At 38.6% G+C, this 19,126-nt stretch overlaps 1 protein-coding gene across 5 annotated transcripts in view; it reads left to right on the top strand.

The window, feature by feature from the left end:
- BACH1 (BTB domain and CNC homolog 1) overlaps positions 1-15,413 on the top strand; it is a 28,588-nt gene extending 13,175 nt beyond the window's left edge. For all 5 annotated transcript variants that reach the window (XM_040646793.2, XM_040646800.2, XM_004938377.5 and 2 more), the window contains 3 exons: positions 3,151-4,539; positions 6,121-6,327; positions 12,085-15,413. In XM_040646793.2, the coding sequence (XP_040502727.1) occupies positions 3,151-4,539; positions 6,121-6,327; positions 12,085-12,546 (2,058 nt within the window). In that variant the 3' untranslated portion in view covers positions 12,547-15,413. The remainder of the gene's footprint in view (positions 1-3,150; positions 4,540-6,120; positions 6,328-12,084) is intronic.
- The last annotated feature ends 3,713 nt before the right edge of the window (positions 15,414-19,126 follow it).

A 19,126-nucleotide genomic window follows, 5' to 3' on the forward strand; every position in this document is an offset into this window, starting at 1 on the left:
TTTTAATCTTGAAATTAGTGTCATCAAGGTTTAGTTTAAACATGTTTGAGAAATACAGCTGTGCTTGTATTCCTTGCTTGCAGCTTATTGTTGACTTTCTTCGCTTCAGTTCCCTATCGTTTTTGTACGCTCATTGTTAGCAGCTTGATCTCTTTTTCTGCTGTATTTATACTATAAAGCCGAGGACAATTGCTTGCTTTTTCACCTTAAATAAATACTTTTAAATCAGATTGGATTTAAAGGCATTTAGGGGGAATGAGCCAGAACCTGTCATGCATAGGAAAGCAATTTGGTTATCAGATATCTGAAGCATCCAAGACATTTAAAGATTCCAGTTGGTATTTAGTTGAAAGTATTTAAGATACTTAAATACCATCTGAAATCTTTAAGTGTCATGAGGCAAACAAATGTTTATATGAAACATTGTGCTGGTAAATGAAAACTCAAGAGCCTCCAAGTACTCTATGCCCAGAAGCAGCAGTAAGCTGAAGAATGGTATACGATCAGCGACTTTCTGGGAGGCTGTTTCTGGTAAACAGCTTGGGAAGGGAGTTAAAAATAACACAAAAATTGTTGGCAAGTCATCTAGAACCATTAAAGCCAGGAGGAAAGGTACGTGACAATGAATATCTGTAGTGACGTCACTTCAGCAACTTGTTTGTGTACAAGACTAAGTTGAATGCTACCTTAACATAATGATGTATTCAGAAAGCCTGTATCTTCCTAAAATAGCTCCTTCACTGACTTTGTAATATATAAATGCAAGGATTCTCTGCAACTATAATATCTGATTTTATAAAAAATTGAAAACCAAATGGGATCAGATAATCTCTTTTAAAGAGCTCCCCTGATCTTTGCTATTCTCTGTTGATGAATTTGCTACAAAATGATGTTATGCCATGATAACACTGTCAGCTTTATTCATTCTTCATATTGTCTCTGTATGTTCATTTCTTTTTCTGTCTCTTCTTTGCAGTGGCTTAGTACGTTGTTAGCCTGAATATCTCCCAGACTAGAAGAAGTGAAATGGTAGGAGCTGTTGTGGAAGGGAAATAGGGAACACAAGGCTGTCATTTGGAGTAGAAGAGGAGATTAGTGACGCGTAAAACTTTTGAAACAATACAAAAGTAGGATACTGGAAGAATAAGATATGTACATCAGAGTTGGTAGGGGAAAATCTTGTGGAAAGCACTGGTGTTCTACTAAACCTGAGCTAGGAGGGGACCAGAGTTTGTAAACAAAATGGAGGAACATAATAACACTCATAGTATGAGTGAGATAAGTCCTCTTAAGTCTACAACTTAACAACATTGTCCATCATTACTGATGTAAAAACTGAATATGCTCTAACAACAAACAAAAATACCATCAGGGTATCTTCTAATAATTTGATCTCATCACTTGGTAAAAACACTCTGAGAAATTGGAGCTTGTCTTCTGGAAACTGCTAAATGTTTTGAAATGAGTCAGATTGTGAAGCTGTGTACGTGAAAGGGACAAATAAACACTAATTGGCTTGGCAATTTCTTAACCCTTTTGATCATCCAAAGTTTTTGAAGTTTAAAATAAAAGATGCCAGTCCAAAATGTGAAATATCCAAATATTTTGACATTAATTTGTTTCATATACACCATCAAAGCTAACCAGTGACACCTTGCTGTCAGTCACTTCTATTGTTTTCCTACTGAAATTTTCACACTCGGAAATTAGACTGTCATCAGCAATACAGATTAAATAAATGGCTCCTGCCAGACTTATCTTTAGTCACACCAAGAGTCTTTCCAGTGACTTATCATGTTTGAGGACAGCTAGCTAGAAATACATAGGAGAAAATATGAGAAGCGCAGTGGATTTTTCTCTTGATGTTTCCATTTTTTAGCAAGGAGTATTTCCTGGTAAATGAAGAATGTACAATTTTGAAACGTTTTGTTTGGTTTCATGTATGAATGTAATCTGTTTATAAATAAGTTAGATTTATTGGTTGTATTAGGTTTGAAGACGTCTTGCAAGCATGTAGATAAACCCTCCTCCTTTTCACTTATTTTTTTTTTAAGGGTGAATTAAGAATACTGATCAGATCACCATGTTGTCTCTGGGGTATATTTGAAACATTATCTTTAGAATTCTTTAGGTTTAAGAGTTTTCAGAATGTTTCTGCTCAACTGTCTCTGTAGATCACTTCAACTGCCTTTTATTTGTTATTTCCATGTTCTTTAAAAACAAAAAGCCCAGCAGGTGGGCTTGGGCTTTAGTGGTAGTAATGATGGATGTACTCCTTCATTTTTTCACTTGCTAAAAGAAGTAGCATGTAACTTTTAATATGATAGTCTGTTTACACCTTCCTACCTGCTTTCTTAGTAATTTTTTTAAGATAAGCAGTGTTGTTTATCTTTGAATTCCCTCTTAGGTAACTGCTTTGCAGGAGAAGCCAACATGATAATGGTGGAACTGTTCCAAAAAGCCTACCTACTCCAGAGAGACTGTAACTGCTGTTGGCATAGGGTTTTGGGTACTATTCTTTTCCTCCATGAGAGGAAGAAAGGAGTAGATGGCTACAGTAGTGAATAATCGTGTGCAGTCAAATTCAATTACTTCAAAGTTCTTTATATCAGTGGTGCATGAAACTGAGCAAATAGCAATAATTGCTCTTTAAAGGAATGATTCATGCCAGCAGTGTTTTGATCATGTTCAGGAATAATTCACGTGTAATTTCACTATGGAAGTTATCTTTATAAAATTTGAGTCCCATTCCTGGTTTTCACCTGTTTTTCACATTTCAGTACTGTATTATGAGAGTTGTTTAATAGACTGATCACAGTGAAGAAAATAAGTGCCATAAAATATACAGGATAAAGTTATTTATTTGCTTCACAGTGTGGCCAGATCTTCTTTCTGAAGCAAATCTGCCGCTTGTCTCTTGTCGTGACGGCGTGACTTTCTGAATGCAGGATGTGAGTTCAGGGTGTTTAAACCCATGTATGTGTAGGGGTTGTAACTGGAAACTTGGCAACCTAACTACTACCCAGTGAAACAGAAGTGGATATGTGGGGCCTTGCTCTTTCTCTGTGGTATGCTCTGGTAAATGGGAAGCAAGATTTTGACTAAGCAGGAAGTTGGCCATGCTAATTTTTTTCTTTTTTTTTTCCATAGGTAACACTTAAAGGATTTAGTCCCTTGCTTCAGTTTGCATACACAGCTAAGCTTATTTTAAATAAAGACAACGTGTCTGAAGTTTGCAAGTGTGCTGAATTCTTGGGCGTACGGAACATTGAAGAGTCTTGCTTTCAGTTTCTCAAATTCAAATTTTTGGACTGTAAATCAGATCAAGAGTGTCCTAGGAAGAAATGCTGCACGCAGCATTGCAGGAAAGTAAACCCTAAGATTAGCAGCGTGGATGATGGAGACTTAGAAATAGATGATGAAGCAGAAGAACTTATAGAAAAAGAGTATATTCAAACCTCTCACACAAAGCTCTGTAAAGATGATGAAAATGCTAAAGCATCACCTGCCCTTCAAGATAATACCAACCCAACCTCAGATCCTATGCATTTAGAAAAAGGCAATGTTTCCAGCTCATCTTCCCAGTGCCCCAAGTATAGGAAATTCCAGAAAGCTTTCGGAAATGACAAAGTTCATACTTCAGATTCCAGTTCCAGTACTAAAGACATTCAGGTGCCACCAACTGTAACTTTTATCGAGAAAGAAATACCTGATAATGACAGCACACCAAAAGCTCAGGAGTGTGTACCTATGCAGCTGGTCTCACAGTGTGAAGAGGCTCAGGTGAAAATGGAAGAAGGGGAGGAAGACATCGAGAAAAAAGAAGAATCAAAGAGAGATTCTGTGACTGAAAGCATCTCGTGTCCTGTGGAGAAGATGGATGTTGCTGCTTTCCCTCAAAACGCTGCTGCGCCTCATGGACTTAATTCCGTGTCTTTTTTACGTACTTGTGAGCAATATGGTAACTTAAATTTCAGTAGTATGCAAAGCACCACAATCTTATCTGAAAAAACTGCAACAGGTACTGGAGCTGAAAGTGACAAAATCGAAAGTCACGACAATGCAACTTTAAAGGTTGATTTGTGTGCTAGGGAAGCCATTAACATTACATCAACTGGTGATCGAAGCAGTGTGGAGAGAGAGGTAGCAGAGCATCTAGCAAAAGGGTTCTGGAGCGATATTTACAGTACAGAAGCCTGTCAAATCCATTTGCCATCTGCAGTGCCAAAAGAACGCTTGGAGCCTGCATATTCGGGGAAGAAATCAGAGTGTCCGTGGCTGGGTATCAGGATCAGTGAAAGTCCTGAGCCTTGCTCTCAAAGAACTTTTACGACATTGAGTTCTGTCAAGTGCCCCTTCATAAGCAATCTCAGTACTGAAGGATGCTCCAACAGCTCTGAAATAAGCAGTGGAGATTATGTTCAAGGGCAGCAGCAAGAACAGTGTCCCTATAATTATGTGATAAGTTTGGGGGAGGATTCAGAAACCGATACCGAGGGAGACAGTGAATCCTGTTCAGCTAGAGAACAGGAATGTGAGGTAAGAACGTTCTTGTTATTCTTTGTTTCCCTGTCTCTTAAGGCCCTTCTCAGAAATCTAGTTCTGCAATCTTGTTTCATTACTTCTTGTTTTAAAACTTTGGGAAATGGAAATTAAAATGAAGGCTTATGTGGGAGAAAACTGTTAATTCAAGGAGACTTAAAATATTTTGCAGGACATTGAAGTGAGGTGTTAGATCTCTTCAGATATGTTTCTGGAATAACATTACAATAAAGTTTTGTCTTTTAAATCAAGGACTGTGGACTTTTTTAAGGCTTTTTCATTGTTTTTGTCTACTTCGGTTAAAATTCTAAATTTCATGGTGTGTTTCATAGAAAGTTAAACATGTTTTTGATTTTCTTCAGACTTCAGAAGGTGGGAGGGAAATAACACTTCACACTACCTGCAAAATGAAAATCAAGCTTTCAAGCTGGCAACAGTAGCTGTGCATTTAAGAGCTTTTCAACAGCATCACTTTCTCTGAAACTTAAGTTATATTTGTTCTCTCCAAATGCAGAAAATGTTTGGCACATCTTGCCTATGTGTCATTGCTTTGGTAGGGTTTTAGACAGATGTCCTAAGTAGTCAAATACCAAGTGGTTCTATTGTGTATATAAAATGACTTCAGTAGAATTGCAGAGTGACTCTTTTTACTGTGGGACATTGAAGGGGCTTTTATCGTAAATGGAAGCAACAATTCCTGTAGGAGGTTGGCAGGTCAAATAAAGGGCCAGGATAGGCTTAAAAGCATTTCTCATCTGTACATTATGAAGAAGTAAATGGCATAGTGAAGGCAGTGCTCTTCCCTTTGGATTACCAGTGATAGGCAAACACAAAAAGGATATTTTTCAATTACTTGCTAAACTAATTTCAGATCTCTGACCACAGTAAGGGAATAAGTTTTGCTTCTTAATTGACTCCAGTTTAGGGGTTGCAATAGTGTCTATAACTGTATACTTAGTAATAATTTGTAGAGGTAAAGATGGTTTTCAGTATTTAGAAGCTGTATGATCTCTGTATGTTTCTGAAGCTCTTGCTTCTGTAGTTCAGGTGTACGTTCAGTAGCAGCAGCATTAAGGAGTATAAAACAAGTGCCAACCGCCTGTAACTTCTCTGTTTTAAGTAGATGCCTATTTCATATGAACTTTTCCTGAAGAAAACCTAAGGTATAAAAATACATACCGAATACAGGCTTAGCAAGCTAGAGGGAACTTCAGGGTGCATTAGTGATTCTTGACGCCTATTTTATTTGCCTTCTAACTGTAACTTACTTGCCTAGACTGTATCACCGAAGTGATTCCCTGTACACAGGGGTAGATTTCATCCTATTTGAATAAGCTTTTAATGATGCAGTGTAAATGTGCAGGGTACTCTGTTATTTTGCCCATCCTTGAGTTCATCTGCTTGAAGCCCCTAGGATTTTATATAGTTCCCCTGGTGGCTCTTCTAGCTTGTTGTTTCTGAGATGTACGGATGAGGTGTTGTGGTAAAGAACACTTAAAATCTAAAACTTGAGATGATCTGTTGGAGTATGTGTTTATCAGTTTCACCTTTGGCTTATATTTGTATCTTACATTCCAGGTAAAACTGCCATTTAATGCTCAAAGGATTATCTCCCTTTCCAGAAATGACTTCCAGTCATTTCTGAAGATGCATAAATTAACCCCTGAGCAGTTGGACTGTATCCATGATATCCGCAGACGAAGTAAGAATAGAATTGCAGCGCAGCGATGTCGTAAGAGAAAACTTGACTGCATACAAAACCTTGAATCCGAAATTGAGAAACTGGTATGTATGAATATCGTTATTCATATGACTTCTGTCTTCCTTTAAATGTGTTTGCTGGATATCTGCCAGTGGCTTGGTAGTGAGGCAGCTTGTTACTTTATCCACTGAAGCTCAGAAAACGGTCTTAAACAGATGACTTGTTGATAGCAGTTCTAGATTCACTGTGCACTTCACTGCACATTTTTTTCTTCTGTGGTTTTCATTCAAGTAAAAGTGCATCACAGCATGAATCTTAGCGAATGCTCTTTCTGAAGCACATCAGCATTGAGTTTTGTTACGTAGAGTTTTTCCCAGACTATTATCTCATCCTGTTCTGTTTTCTACCTCTTTGCTCGCTTCCTTTGTGATTTTGTTCTTCAGCTCATGCTGTTGAACAGGTTGCCCAAGGAGGCTGTGGATGCCCCATCCCTGGAGGCATTCAAGGCCAGGCTGGATGTGGCTCTGGGCAGCCTGGTCTGGTGGTTGGCGACCCTGCACATAGCAGGGGGTTGAAACTCAATAATCATTATGGTCCTTTCCAACCCAGACCATTCTGTGATTCTATTGCTCTTGAAGTTCACTGGTATGCTGTTATTAGTTGTGTATGTATTTGTTCTTGTAACATTTCAGCATGGGCTGGTAAATTGTTTACTGAGTCTTGAATCTCAAAATTGGCATGGGGAAAGTGGAGTTCAAGAACCTGCTTACAGTTTTAGCACTTATCAAGATAGAAGCTGCGGAATTAATGCATAACTTCAAACAAATGTGTGGAATCTCAAGTACTTATAGCAGGAAAATCATTGAGTGGCTATTTTTAGATGTTTCTGATTCTGTCATTTCAGTTTCATTGTTGGTTTCGCCATCTGGGCTATGTAGTTCAGTGGATTAAGGTTACTGTACACTTAATTCATGTCAGAGGTGATTCAGATTTTGTGCTTTATGTATGTGAATTTGGTATCTGCATCAGATAGGAGTATTTGCAGTCATATAAACACGTGACCGTAGAAGGAAAAGGAAAATGGAGTTAGAGCAAAGCACCATGGGCTAGAAACTTCTTTTCAAGAAGTGATTCATCTTTCATTAAATGTGCTTCTGAAGTAAATCAGACTTTGAAGAAGGCTGAGGGCCGAAAGGGCGAGTCCATTCGTTCAGTGTGCTGAGTGAAGATGATATTCCTGGGGGAGGAGGGAAATCAGGTGATTATGTTGACAGAAGTTACATTATGCTGGCTAAAATGAGGAGCTGCAGTTCTGAAAACTCAGAACTCTGTTGTCTGAGTGCCTTTCTGTTTGTTTTGTAACTTGGTCAATATTGTGCAACAGCTTTACCCCCAAATTTAGACGTGATTCATCTGCAAGATTAAACTTGTAGTTGACTAAACGACTGATAATCATAGTGTAATATCCTTTTTTTTCCCTGTGGACCTACCCTAAAACTGTGTGAATGTCTGCTGTTTTACAGATATCATTGTGCAAGTGCTAAACAGTTTTTAGAGCTGTAATGTGAGGTCTGACTTCTGAATTGTGCTCTAGGGACAAAAACTTCCAGTTGCTTGTTTATTCCAACTGTGCAGGTTGGTTTCTTGTTTGGAACTGTTGGTATTGCATCAGCTGGTGTTATGCACAGTCAGACTTGTGGAAGTAGTGCACAAATACAGAATCTTTGAGATCTGTTTAAGCATAGCTTCTGGGTGACTGGAAAAAGAGGCATCTGTGAACGGTGGTGTGTGGTACACCCATGTTTCTTTGGCATGGCAACTTCTTCCTGCTTCTCTAAGTTAGTCATGGGTCTCAGAAGTTAGTGATCTTCCCATGGTATTCTTTGTAATGTGGCTTTGTGAGGGGATAATGTGGCATGGCTGTAGTTTGAAAACTTCTGACAAGTAGATAACAAGCTGCAATTCACAAAGTATTAGGAAACATTATTCAGCTGAATTGTTTGTTCTGCTTTTCAGGATGTGTGGCACGTTTTCTTCTATTTATGTCTTAAGTTGTTGCTTGTTATGTTTTTGTTTACTTGGGTTTAAACACAGTACTTGTGGTGTGCTGTGGGGAAAGTCACATATCAATTTCATTAGCAGAGGCTAGGAGCTGGCTGGGAAGTGGCTTTGCTGAAAAGGCCCTGGTTGGGGGGGGTGTTATCTGGGCATAAGCATGAGTCAACAGCTGAGCATGAGTCAACAGCTTGTCGGAACTGAAAAAAGGCTGTCAGCATCCTGGGTTGTATAAACAGGAGCACAGCCTGTTTGAAGGCAGTGATTGCGCTCCTATACTTAGTAATCATAAGGTTGAATCTAGAATACTGTGCCTGGTTTTGCCTTTGCCCTCCCTGTGCCAGACGGTCCTCCACTCCTAACCTTGGTGTGAGGTTAGGAGAAGATCCCCAGAACAGTCAGGGCTGAAGTACTTTGTGAGAAGACAGAGAAGATGGGGCTGCTTCTGCCTGGACAAGAGATGGCTGTGGGCAGATGTAATAGTCACCTGCCTGTTTCTGTGGGGAAACATTAAGATTATATATGCTACTTCCCTGGAGGTTACTCAAGGCTAGATTGGATGGGGCCATGGGCAGCCTGATATGGTGGGTGGCAGCCCTGAGTACAGCAGGGGGTTGGAGCTCAGTGTTCTTTGAATTCCCTTCCAGTTGAAACCATTCAAAGATGTATACACTGGAAATACTCCAGCTTCCCAGTTAGGAAAAGAAAAAGACACTGTCATAAATGAAAATTGTAGGTTTCAGCTGGACATACGGAAAACCTTTTTCTAATGGGGGTAGGGAGGTTATGTTGAGGTAACATATACAAATTGTGCAGGCTCTGTCCTAGGAGGCTTTTGTCATGCCTCAGGACAAATCATATCATAGAATCATAGAATGGCCTGGGTTGAAAAGGACCACAATGACCATCAAGTTTCAACCCCCCTGCTATGTGCAGGGTCGCCAACCAGCAGACCAGGCTGCCCAGAGCCACATCCAGCCTGGCCTTGAATGCCTCCAGGGATGGGGCATCCACAACCTCCTTGGGCAACCTGTTCCAGTGCGTCACCACCCTCTGGGTGAAAAAACTTTCTCCTAATATCCAACCTAAACCTCCCCTGTCCCAGTTTAAAATCATTCCCCCTTGTCCTATCACTATCCACCCTCATAAACAGCCGTTCCCCTTCCTGTTTATATGCTCCCTTCAAGTACTGGAAGGCCGCAGTGAGATATCCCCAGAGCCTTCTCTTCTCCAAACTAAATAAGCCCAGTTCCCTCAGCCTTTCCTCACAGGAGAGGTGTTCCAGCCCTCTGATCATCTTAGTGGCCCTCCTCTGGACCCACTCCAAGAGCTCCATGTCCTTCCTGTACTGGGGGCCCCAGGCCTAGATGCAGTACTCCAGATGGGGCATCACAAGAGCTGAGTAGAGGGGCATAATCATCTACCTCTCCCTGCTGGCCAGCCTGGCCAGCCCTTTTTTTAATGCAGCCCAGAAACAAGCCCTGAGCAGCCTGATTTTGCCTAGAGCTGATGTTGTTTTGAACAGGAGACTAGACTACAGACCTGCTACAGAAGTACCTTACCACCCAAGTGAATCTGTGAATTTGAAACTTATGTTAATCTCCTTGTGCTCCTGGCTACCCTTGTCGAACCCCATTATCTAGAGGAATTAAGTTTTGTCAATTCCCTTGGTCATCTCTACAGGTTCTGTCATCTTGAATCTTGTACTGGGTGGGATGAAGTTAATTCTTCCTGCTGCAGCCCAAATAATGGTGTGCTCTTCACTTGTATCTAGAACAGCATTATTGCAACCCCCCCCCCCCCCCAAGTTTTATTGTCCTTCACCCTTCTTTGAAGAAGAGAAGTGAGATCGGTGTGCTAGAGTTTCAATTGGTCATCAGTATGAAACCACCACAGACCTTACACAGTCTTTGCTCATTGACCTTTCAGGCAAGCCTACATATTCTTATCGCTCACTGTATTTGGGAGTACGTGTGGGCCACTCAGAGAGAGGTTAGCTGCATTGAAACAGCTCTTCCAGAACACTTGTGTGTATTGACCTGCCCTCTTGCATCAAAGTTTTAGGCTAAAGGTCTTTGTGAGAGGGAGCAGAGTAAGACAGCTGGCCTTAAGGAATTCTACCTTCTTGGGTTCTGTAGCTCAGGAGAAGCCTACTACAACAGGGGCAGTGATTGATACACCAAAGCTGTGATCTAAGAAATGTGATTGCGATCTTGTTATATATGCTATAGCAAAGAGAAGAGATGTGTGAACTAAATAGATTCCTCACCAGAAGTAGTAGATGTTACAAAGCCATAGAAATCAAAACTGGAAACAAGTTATCATTACTTTGCAGTATTAATAAAATACTGCTAAAATAAAATACTGTTGAAATGTATTAACTTATTAACAACCTCAGATGGGGATAGGGAACTTACACTGGAATAAATATGTCAGTGCTGAAATTTGTGTTGAGTAATATGGACTGACGAAATAAGCTGGACTGTTACACAGCTGAGTGCCTCTGCATACCCCAAATTTGCATAAAGTGATTTCAGATTAGGACATGTGGCAACAGCTGCACTCTTTTCTAGTCATTTTAGGCAAAAGGGGACTGGCAGCAACTGCATTGCAAAGTGCTACTTTATGCTTGTGAATTCTTCCTGAATATCGTAGAAGCTGCAGTATGAGTTTCTCCTGTAAGTGAGAATGTGAGAAGAGCTAAAAATAATTGGTCTTTCTAAGAATGAGTAGATCTAGCAATAAGGTAACCTGGGATAATTATGTATTTCTCACAAGCTATTTAAAGCTTTATGTAGAAACTGAAATTTGTCTCCAGAACTCTGCCTTTTGTTATCTGTCAAAATTGGTGTATATTTCTTTCTTTCAACTGCTTTTTTTAATGATCTTGTTTGTTTCCTATCCTCTTTCCTCATTTTTCTTTCTCTTTTCTCCAGACATTGCTTATTTCTGTTGTTAGACAACCCCCAATTTTTTTTTTGTCCTTGCATCTGCAGCCAGTTGTGCTTTTGGTACTTCCTGGTCTCAGAAATTTGACTTTGCAGTAAAATACAGGTTAACTTCTAATAAGTTATACTTCTTTACCATCCAGTGTTCACTGGTGAATTGCTTTTGTTGCCCTGTGCTTGAAGTGTAGCTGTTCAGAGCAGTTTTATATCTGCGAGGTATCCACCATTCTTAAGCATGTTTGTCTAAACAGAACTTAAACATTTCAGCCTTCATTCCCCTGCTCTAACAGAGATTATCTACCTGTTGGCACTACAGTTCTTATCTCTTGAAGTCACTGTTCTGTCAGTCATCAATCACTGTAAATTCTTTAGATGTTTGTGTTTTAATCTGATCTCCATTGTTTATTCCACAGCACTTCTTGAGAATTAAATTTCATGTAACAGTAGCATCAGTACTGAAAATGTGATGCCTGTTGTCCAGTATTTACATTTAAATGGAAACTAGGCTGTTTAATGTTTAGCTGACCTAGTGGTGGTAGTTCAGATGTGCTATCCTGTAGAATTAGTGCTCTGGGAATATTTAAAGTAAGTGGAGCTAGGTTTTATTTAATAAGTAAACTTCATTATTTTGGCTGTCAGCATTAGTTTGAAAAAGTTTTATGCCTGGAAAAATACCTTCAGATAGCTGAGCTGACACTTCAAGATAGTTTTTCTTTTTGCTGTTATTTGGTTCTGTTGCTGATGGTCTTCACAGCACTGAATTCCTTCTGTTTCAGCAGACCATATTATTTACAGCCTTGTTAAAATGTAACTAAAGCTTTTTTTTTATTTTTGCAGCAAAATGAGAAAGAAAACTTGCTGAAGGAGAGAAACCTCATTTTGTCAACTCTGGGCGAGACAAAGCAGAATCTGACCGGTCTTTGCCAGCAGGTGTGTAAGGAAGCAGCCTTGAGTAATGAGCAAATACAAATACTTGCAAAATATTCTTCCTCAGATTGTCCACTTTACTTTTCATTCCCGGAGAGAGAACGAACAGCTCCATCTGAGGGCGAGCTCACAGCACCAACGACTGCAGAGTTAGTAGATGGTCTTTTGAGTGTTACACCTACAGAGGAGCAGAGTTCTTGTTATCAGCGTGTGAAAGGTGTGTGTGATGCAACATATGATCAAGTACAAGAACTACATCCAGTTCCTGTAAGAACATTGGAAAAAACTTCACTTGTGGAACAGTGTGGACAGAGTGGTGCTATCACAGACTTCTGTCAGCAAATGACTGATAAATGCACTACAGATGAGTAAATCTATCCTCTTCCTGTTGCCAGCTTCTCAGCATTGCAATTTAAAATGAAATTGAGCGTTATCGTGCAGCAATTTACTAAGTGAAAGGAAAGATGAATATTTCTTTTAAAACTGTATGGAGAATTACACAGCCATTATTTGCAAGCTCTGGTTTGCTCTGTGTACTTCTAAAGTGTAATTTGTACGTGTCAGCCTTGGAGGTTTTTTCTGCGTGGTGATGGTAAGGAATGTTCAAGTAAGTTGTTTGAAAATATAAATGTTGTACACAGATGTTGATTTGTGAGGAAGTTTGCATTCAGATATAAGTAGCCTTCACTCTGGTTTATGCCACAGTACCTAATGCCGCTCTACATCTCAAGTAAACGTTCCTGACAGGTGTTCATCATAATGACTTCTATACATGGAGTGCTTTTCTCTTTACGATAGTTTTTTGTTCTCTCTCTGTCAGACAAACCGTAGGAAGCATATATATATAGCTTTGTAAATGTTTGTTTTTTAGATGAGTTAAGATAACATGACAGTTTGAGGAGATTCTGGCAGATGCGCTCTAGAACAACTCATTGCTTCCTGCTGTTCCCATCCCTGTTACCAGAGCCAGCTTCTGTTGAATATTTGTCTTAGCTCTCCCATGTATAGTTCAGATGACTGGAAAAGCAAAGGTGCTGCAGCATACTGCTCTCTTCTCTGGTTTTTGTGTGAGAAATAACGTAGTACAAAAGGCAGAAATTTGATAAAAATCTGTTGTTTTTACAGCATGCATTGGATCCTCTGGCATCTGAATCCCAGGTGCTTGTTGAAATTCCTTGATGTACAATGACGTTCTATCCTAGCACCTATTGACCTTATTGCTATTTGTGATAAATTGGAATCAAAGTCTTGTGAAAGATTAAGGACAGTTGTTGTTATTGAGGTAGTCAGGCACAAATTCTTCATAACCTGAGTGTCTGATTACATTTTAAGTAATCTGTTTTTGTTCTCTGATCACTGGGACCAGTAAAGATCTACTTCAGAATTTTAATTCTCAGAATACATTTATGGCGAAACCTGTAGTGCATTTTCAATGGCTTATGTGACAAGTATAAATGTATAAAAAGTATAATGGAAAAGAGCTGTAAAGATGACTTTCACTTCATTTGTGAAGGAGAAATTCAGCCACTAAGATAAAAGAAACTTAAAGTAATCCCTCTCTTATTTAAGATTTTTATGTGGAAGTAGATGCATATTGTATACTGATGATTCTTTGTTACTTAAATGTTATTCTCACACCAGAACTAAGTATTGAACCTCACCACAGAAAACTTTGATTTTGCTGGTTTACAAAACATGAAGAATCTTTTACAAGCCAGTGGAATTCTTCATTTCCTACCTCAGAATGTGTATTAGCTGTTTGTGTCTTTGTGTGCATGTATAGTAGGCAGCAGCTAGAGCGAAGGACTATTGTAAATACTGCTTTGCAGTTTTGTCTTGCAGTGAGACAAAACTTGCTAAAGAAACTTCTTGGCAATTTTTTTTTCTTCTTACTAGGTAACATAGCATTAATAAGTATATTAAGACTATCAGGCCACTTATTTAAAACAAAAATGAAAATTGATGAGTTTTGGCTGTACTTCTCTTAACCAGCACCTAATACAAGTGACTACACTACCTCACCTGTGGGATTGAAGGTTAATTCAAATCTCTAGTAATATCTTTGGATTTTCATTATATATCCTTACTTTAAGGGGAAAATTTATGTTAATGGAGCATAGCTTGTATAAATCACAGTGCTTGCGGTGATTGAAATTCAGAAATAAGTACTTTATTGTGGACATCATGAAACTTACTACTTCAGAAAAACTCAGATAATTGAATTGAAATTCTTTTAAATGAACAGCATTTACATATGTTGATCCTGTATGTGCTTTACTCATGAAGCTCTGTGTGTCTGTTCTCCAGTATCTGTTTATCTCTGATTAATTTAATACTGCCTCCCTCATGTGCTGCCATCACGGGCAGTATATTAAGTGTCTGTTTTTCTTGTTGGTTTGCTTTATAAGTAATATTAAAAGCAGAGTCCCAAACCTTCTACTGTCCATACATAACATCACTTTTTAAAGTTGGTGATATTCTGAAATGACACGGATAATGACATTAAAGCATTATCCTATAATACGTGTACTTTAAAATGGGATTTCTTGGGTTAGATCTATTTGTTATGAATTGAGTGTGTATATAGACAATGACTGGCTGGGAATATAAAGGAGTCCAGTGGCCCTAACCCCTGATTGACCTGGCTGTGGATGAAATGAGGTCCGTGATGACCAAGTCCCAGAAGGTAGAGTATCCACCAAAAAGAGTTGTGCTCCATTGCCACGGTCTGATCAGCCATGGCTGAATTCCATCTAGCAAACGTTGTGGGGCTTCCAGTGTGGAAGCAGTGGCTGTTATTTCATGTCTGGTTATGATAAAATTAATGTAATGTATTTAATCCTATGATGAAGTTCAAGGGTAGGCTTTTGCTTAACCAGCTGTATCTAAATTTGTAAAATATTTATTTAATACACTAGACACACAAGTTGCATGTTGACTTCTATAGGCTATACCATCAACTTGCAGAAGTTAAAAATGAATGACAGTTTTCTGATACTGATTCTCAGGTAAATGTTTTGGAGTTTTTTTTTTCCAGTAAAGAAATAGTCAATTTTGAAATTGTAAAATACTTTGTTAAAGCATGTTTTAAAGTACTTTGGACAGAATATCTTAAAGCCATAAGGGTATGATGGCATACAGATTGTAAAATAAACAGATAATTACAACAGTTGATTTTGTATCTTTCATAATTCAGTATTTTCTAAGACTACAATAAAAACCACTATCCTTTCTACAAAGGCTTTTCTTTTTTTGTATAAATCTTTTTCAGTGAGAATGTTAATTGGTGGAGTTGCTTGATCCTATAGTGAATGCTTTATTAAAAGCAAAAGTTATCATTGTTGGGGAGAAGGCTGGAAAGTGTGGTGATTATAAGCCTTAACATGCTGCTTTTTAATTGGTAGGGCAGTGTAGCCACTTTTTCTGAAGGACAGTTTTGTCATTGAAATTTTTAATCGCTTGGATTTAGGTTGTAGGTATTTTGTGCATTTCTTGGTGTTAAGAGTCAGGGTGTTGGCTTTTATGGGGATGTTACTGTGGGGGATATTAGGAGGAAGTTTTTCACCCAGAGGGTGGTGATGCAGTGGAACAGGTTGCCCAAGGAGGCTGTGGATGCCCCATCCCTGGAGGCATTCAAGGCCAGGCTGGATGTGGCTCTGGGCAGCCTGGTCTGGTGGTTGGTGACCCTGCACATAGCAGGGGGGTTGAAAATCAATGGTCATTGTGGTCCTTTTCAACCCAGGCCATTCTGTGATCCCTCTTTGAGGAAACAGTCTCAATGCAAGACTGTGATAAGTTTAAATCTTCTCTTAATATTCAGCAGGAAACAACTGCAATGAAAGCTAAAACGGGTATGTATGACAGAGAGCAGTACTGTACACTTAGTTCTGCCTCTGGATCTTTTTTTAGGAGGCAAGAAATGAGGAACTGCTGATAAGTGGCACTCTTTTATATATGGGCACTTCAGTTTTTATCTGACCATGACAGGGCTGCGTGAAATTAGTAAGAAACTTGTTTGAAATAGTAATCATTTTTCTAATGTTGAAAAGGTGACAGTGTGCCTACTCTAATTGTAGCAGTTTCTTTTCTTTTGGATAAATTTGAGTGGTGTTCTGACAAAGGATTCGGTGTAAACAAAACAGTTGATCTGTGCAGAATGAACATTGTCCTTTTTGGCACAGAAGAAGCTGGGCTTTTATGGATGTTTGCTAATACCTTGTTTGCTTATTGATTTCCTCTTTTTCATTCTTGTTCCTCAAAAGAATGAGCCCCAAAAATGCGCAGTTGAGATTCAAGAGCATGTATGTTTTTTTTTTTTAATTCCAGTACATTAAGACTTGCTTTCAGTTAAACTTCTGTGGATGAGACTAGAGGAAAAAAGGGGAAGTGAGCCACTTAAGCAGTGCTTCAAATGAAGTCTTCAAGTATGTGTTGTGTTCTTAAATCTCTTAAATGCATATACACTGCACAAACTTTCTTATTAGTACTGTTTTTAATCTTTTTTTACTTGCAGATACTCATCTGACAACACATGGACACTGATTTCACTAACAAAGCAATAAGTTTTCTTTCCATCCTTGGGTAACTGAGATGGGACAGGGAAACTGTTCATCTCAGCTTGAAGGTTTGGAAACAAGCAGGATGTTTAAACAAACATTTCTGGGAATGGTGAGGTATGAAGGTCCAGGTAATGGCATTTGTTGCTGGGAAATGTTTTTCTACATCATAGCAGTTTTATTTTTAAACCTTATTTTCCTGCTGAGTGAGGATAGATTCAGGGTAAAACTGGTTAGGAGCGTGCACTGGAACCTAATATTTTTCTCCTTTAGAGAAGGCGTTATAGAAAGCTCAGGTTGACCTTTCCATTTTTTCCATCCCTCCTCCACTGTTTCAAAGAAAACTAGAAATAAAAACACTAATTGCAATGGTCATTCTGTATATGGTGTAGCTTACTAAGGGTGCAATTTAAAACATGGTTATGTGTTTTTTTTTTAAAAAAGCACATTAATATATGATAGGTATTGTAGGTACACATACAAATGGTCTCTATCCGAAGAGATTTTGATTAAGGAATGAAAGCTCAATAATAGGATTTGCAAAATGCAAGATAAACTGTAATCCAACTTTAGTTTTAGGACAGTGCTTCATCTTGCCACCTATAAGACTCTTCATTATAGGCATTCTGACCTATACATATCTATACTATATATATGTACATATATACTTTATATACTTTATACTATGTATATATATACACATATATACTTTACATATAAAGTATGGTACGACTGTAGTAGGCTGAAATTGACTTTAGACTAGTCAGTCCTAAACATAAATGTTCTGTGTTGCATTATATTGCCTAAATATTAAGCTCCTATCACGTAGTCAATATTGCCTCACATAAGTGGTCCTATTGCAAGCTAGTGTACTGAATACTAAATACATAGTAAATTTATATGCATACACAATTGTGCCTGAACACATCAGACTGAAATCTGCTCGTGAGCTGAGCTGTCACACATCTTGGAGTGTCTGGAGTTCTTTAGGCCATGCCATCCATATATGAGTTGTGCACGTGCCATCCATGTCCTTCCTGTATTTGAATCTGTGCTTGGGAGGAAGTGGAGGCGTGCGTTGACTCGGAAAATCCTTCATTCTGGGAATGTCAAGAGGACCAAACTGTTGTATGGTCAGTATTCATTAGGAAGTCTTGGAACTCTTGAGGTTGCATTTGTGAAGGTCAGTAGAAGTTTTAAGTTTGGTTTTAGATGGTCTAGAACTACAATTACCACAGGATATGTTTTCTTTGTGTGCAGGTAACAATTTCTTTCTCCTTTCTGTCTGAGAAACACTTTCTGTGCACTGCCACTGATGTGGAACTTCCATCTTTTTATACATCTGTAGACTGGTAGATGATTCTGATGTTTTTTTTGCTTTTGGATTTGGAAGTGTCAGATTGTAGGAGACAAATGGGTAATTTGTAGTATTTCCACACTGAAGAGTTTTCCATTATCTTTCTAATGAGAAAATGGGTTTCTTGCTCTGTTTTCATCAAAATATATTAAATATTCACTTACTAAAAAAGGAAAAAAAATTAGCTTCTTGCAAACGTATGTAATTTTATGAAGAGTCACCTTGAGAACAGAAAAACCTTAGTGCCCAAGTAGTGCTACTTATCCAGTGTCTTTATTTTATCATTTGGTGTGATCTGTTTTCCTATCCAAACTATAGATGGCAGCATAATGCTACGTACTGCCCGTATCCCTGGCTGCATCAAAGCGAGGACGCATTTGTTGGTTAAAAAGAAAGCAAAACAAAAATGAGCCGGTGGAAGAGTGAAATTAGATGGTTTTAAAAAGCCACTGAGAATATGAATCTCAGTGTCAAACGCTTTGTCCTGCAGATTGCTTAATACTCGTGCAACTTCAGCAGATTAGTGATGTGAATGCAGTCCACTGGTTTCTGATGTTGTCAAATTGTATTCAGATGTGAACTCCAGAATCATCCCTTTTGCTTTTGTCTTTTCATTCCTCAAGTGTATTGTATCCCATGGACTTGAATTCAAGATAAAAATGAGAACAACAGGAAAAATAACGAACGAAAAGTTTCCTGAGGCTTCCCACTTTGTGATTATAATTAAGTTGGAGAGCACATTGAAGTTTGCCTTGGGGTCTCAGCTAACAGCTCATTAGCACCTTTTTAGTGTTATTAATTATTACTGCTATTAGTCCAATTAATGTACTCAACTTCTAAGAAAGAAAAGGTCTTCAAATTAAGAGCTAGCATGAGGCCTTTTAAATATAAATAGGGACAGAACTAGATTATGGCTTAAAAATGAAGCTACTGTTTTCAAATCATATGATATAGCTCTCAGTCTGTCTCTGATAGCATCACAAGTCTGTGGTCTGATGTGCAAATAGACAAGAACTTTGTTGAAGTAGGCAGTAATGGG

The sequence above is a fragment of the Gallus gallus genome, chromosome 1 (assembly GCF_016699485.2).
Source record: "Gallus gallus isolate bGalGal1 chromosome 1, bGalGal1.mat.broiler.GRCg7b, whole genome shotgun sequence".
Classification (NCBI taxonomy): Eukaryota; Metazoa; Chordata; class Aves; order Galliformes; family Phasianidae; genus Gallus; species Gallus gallus.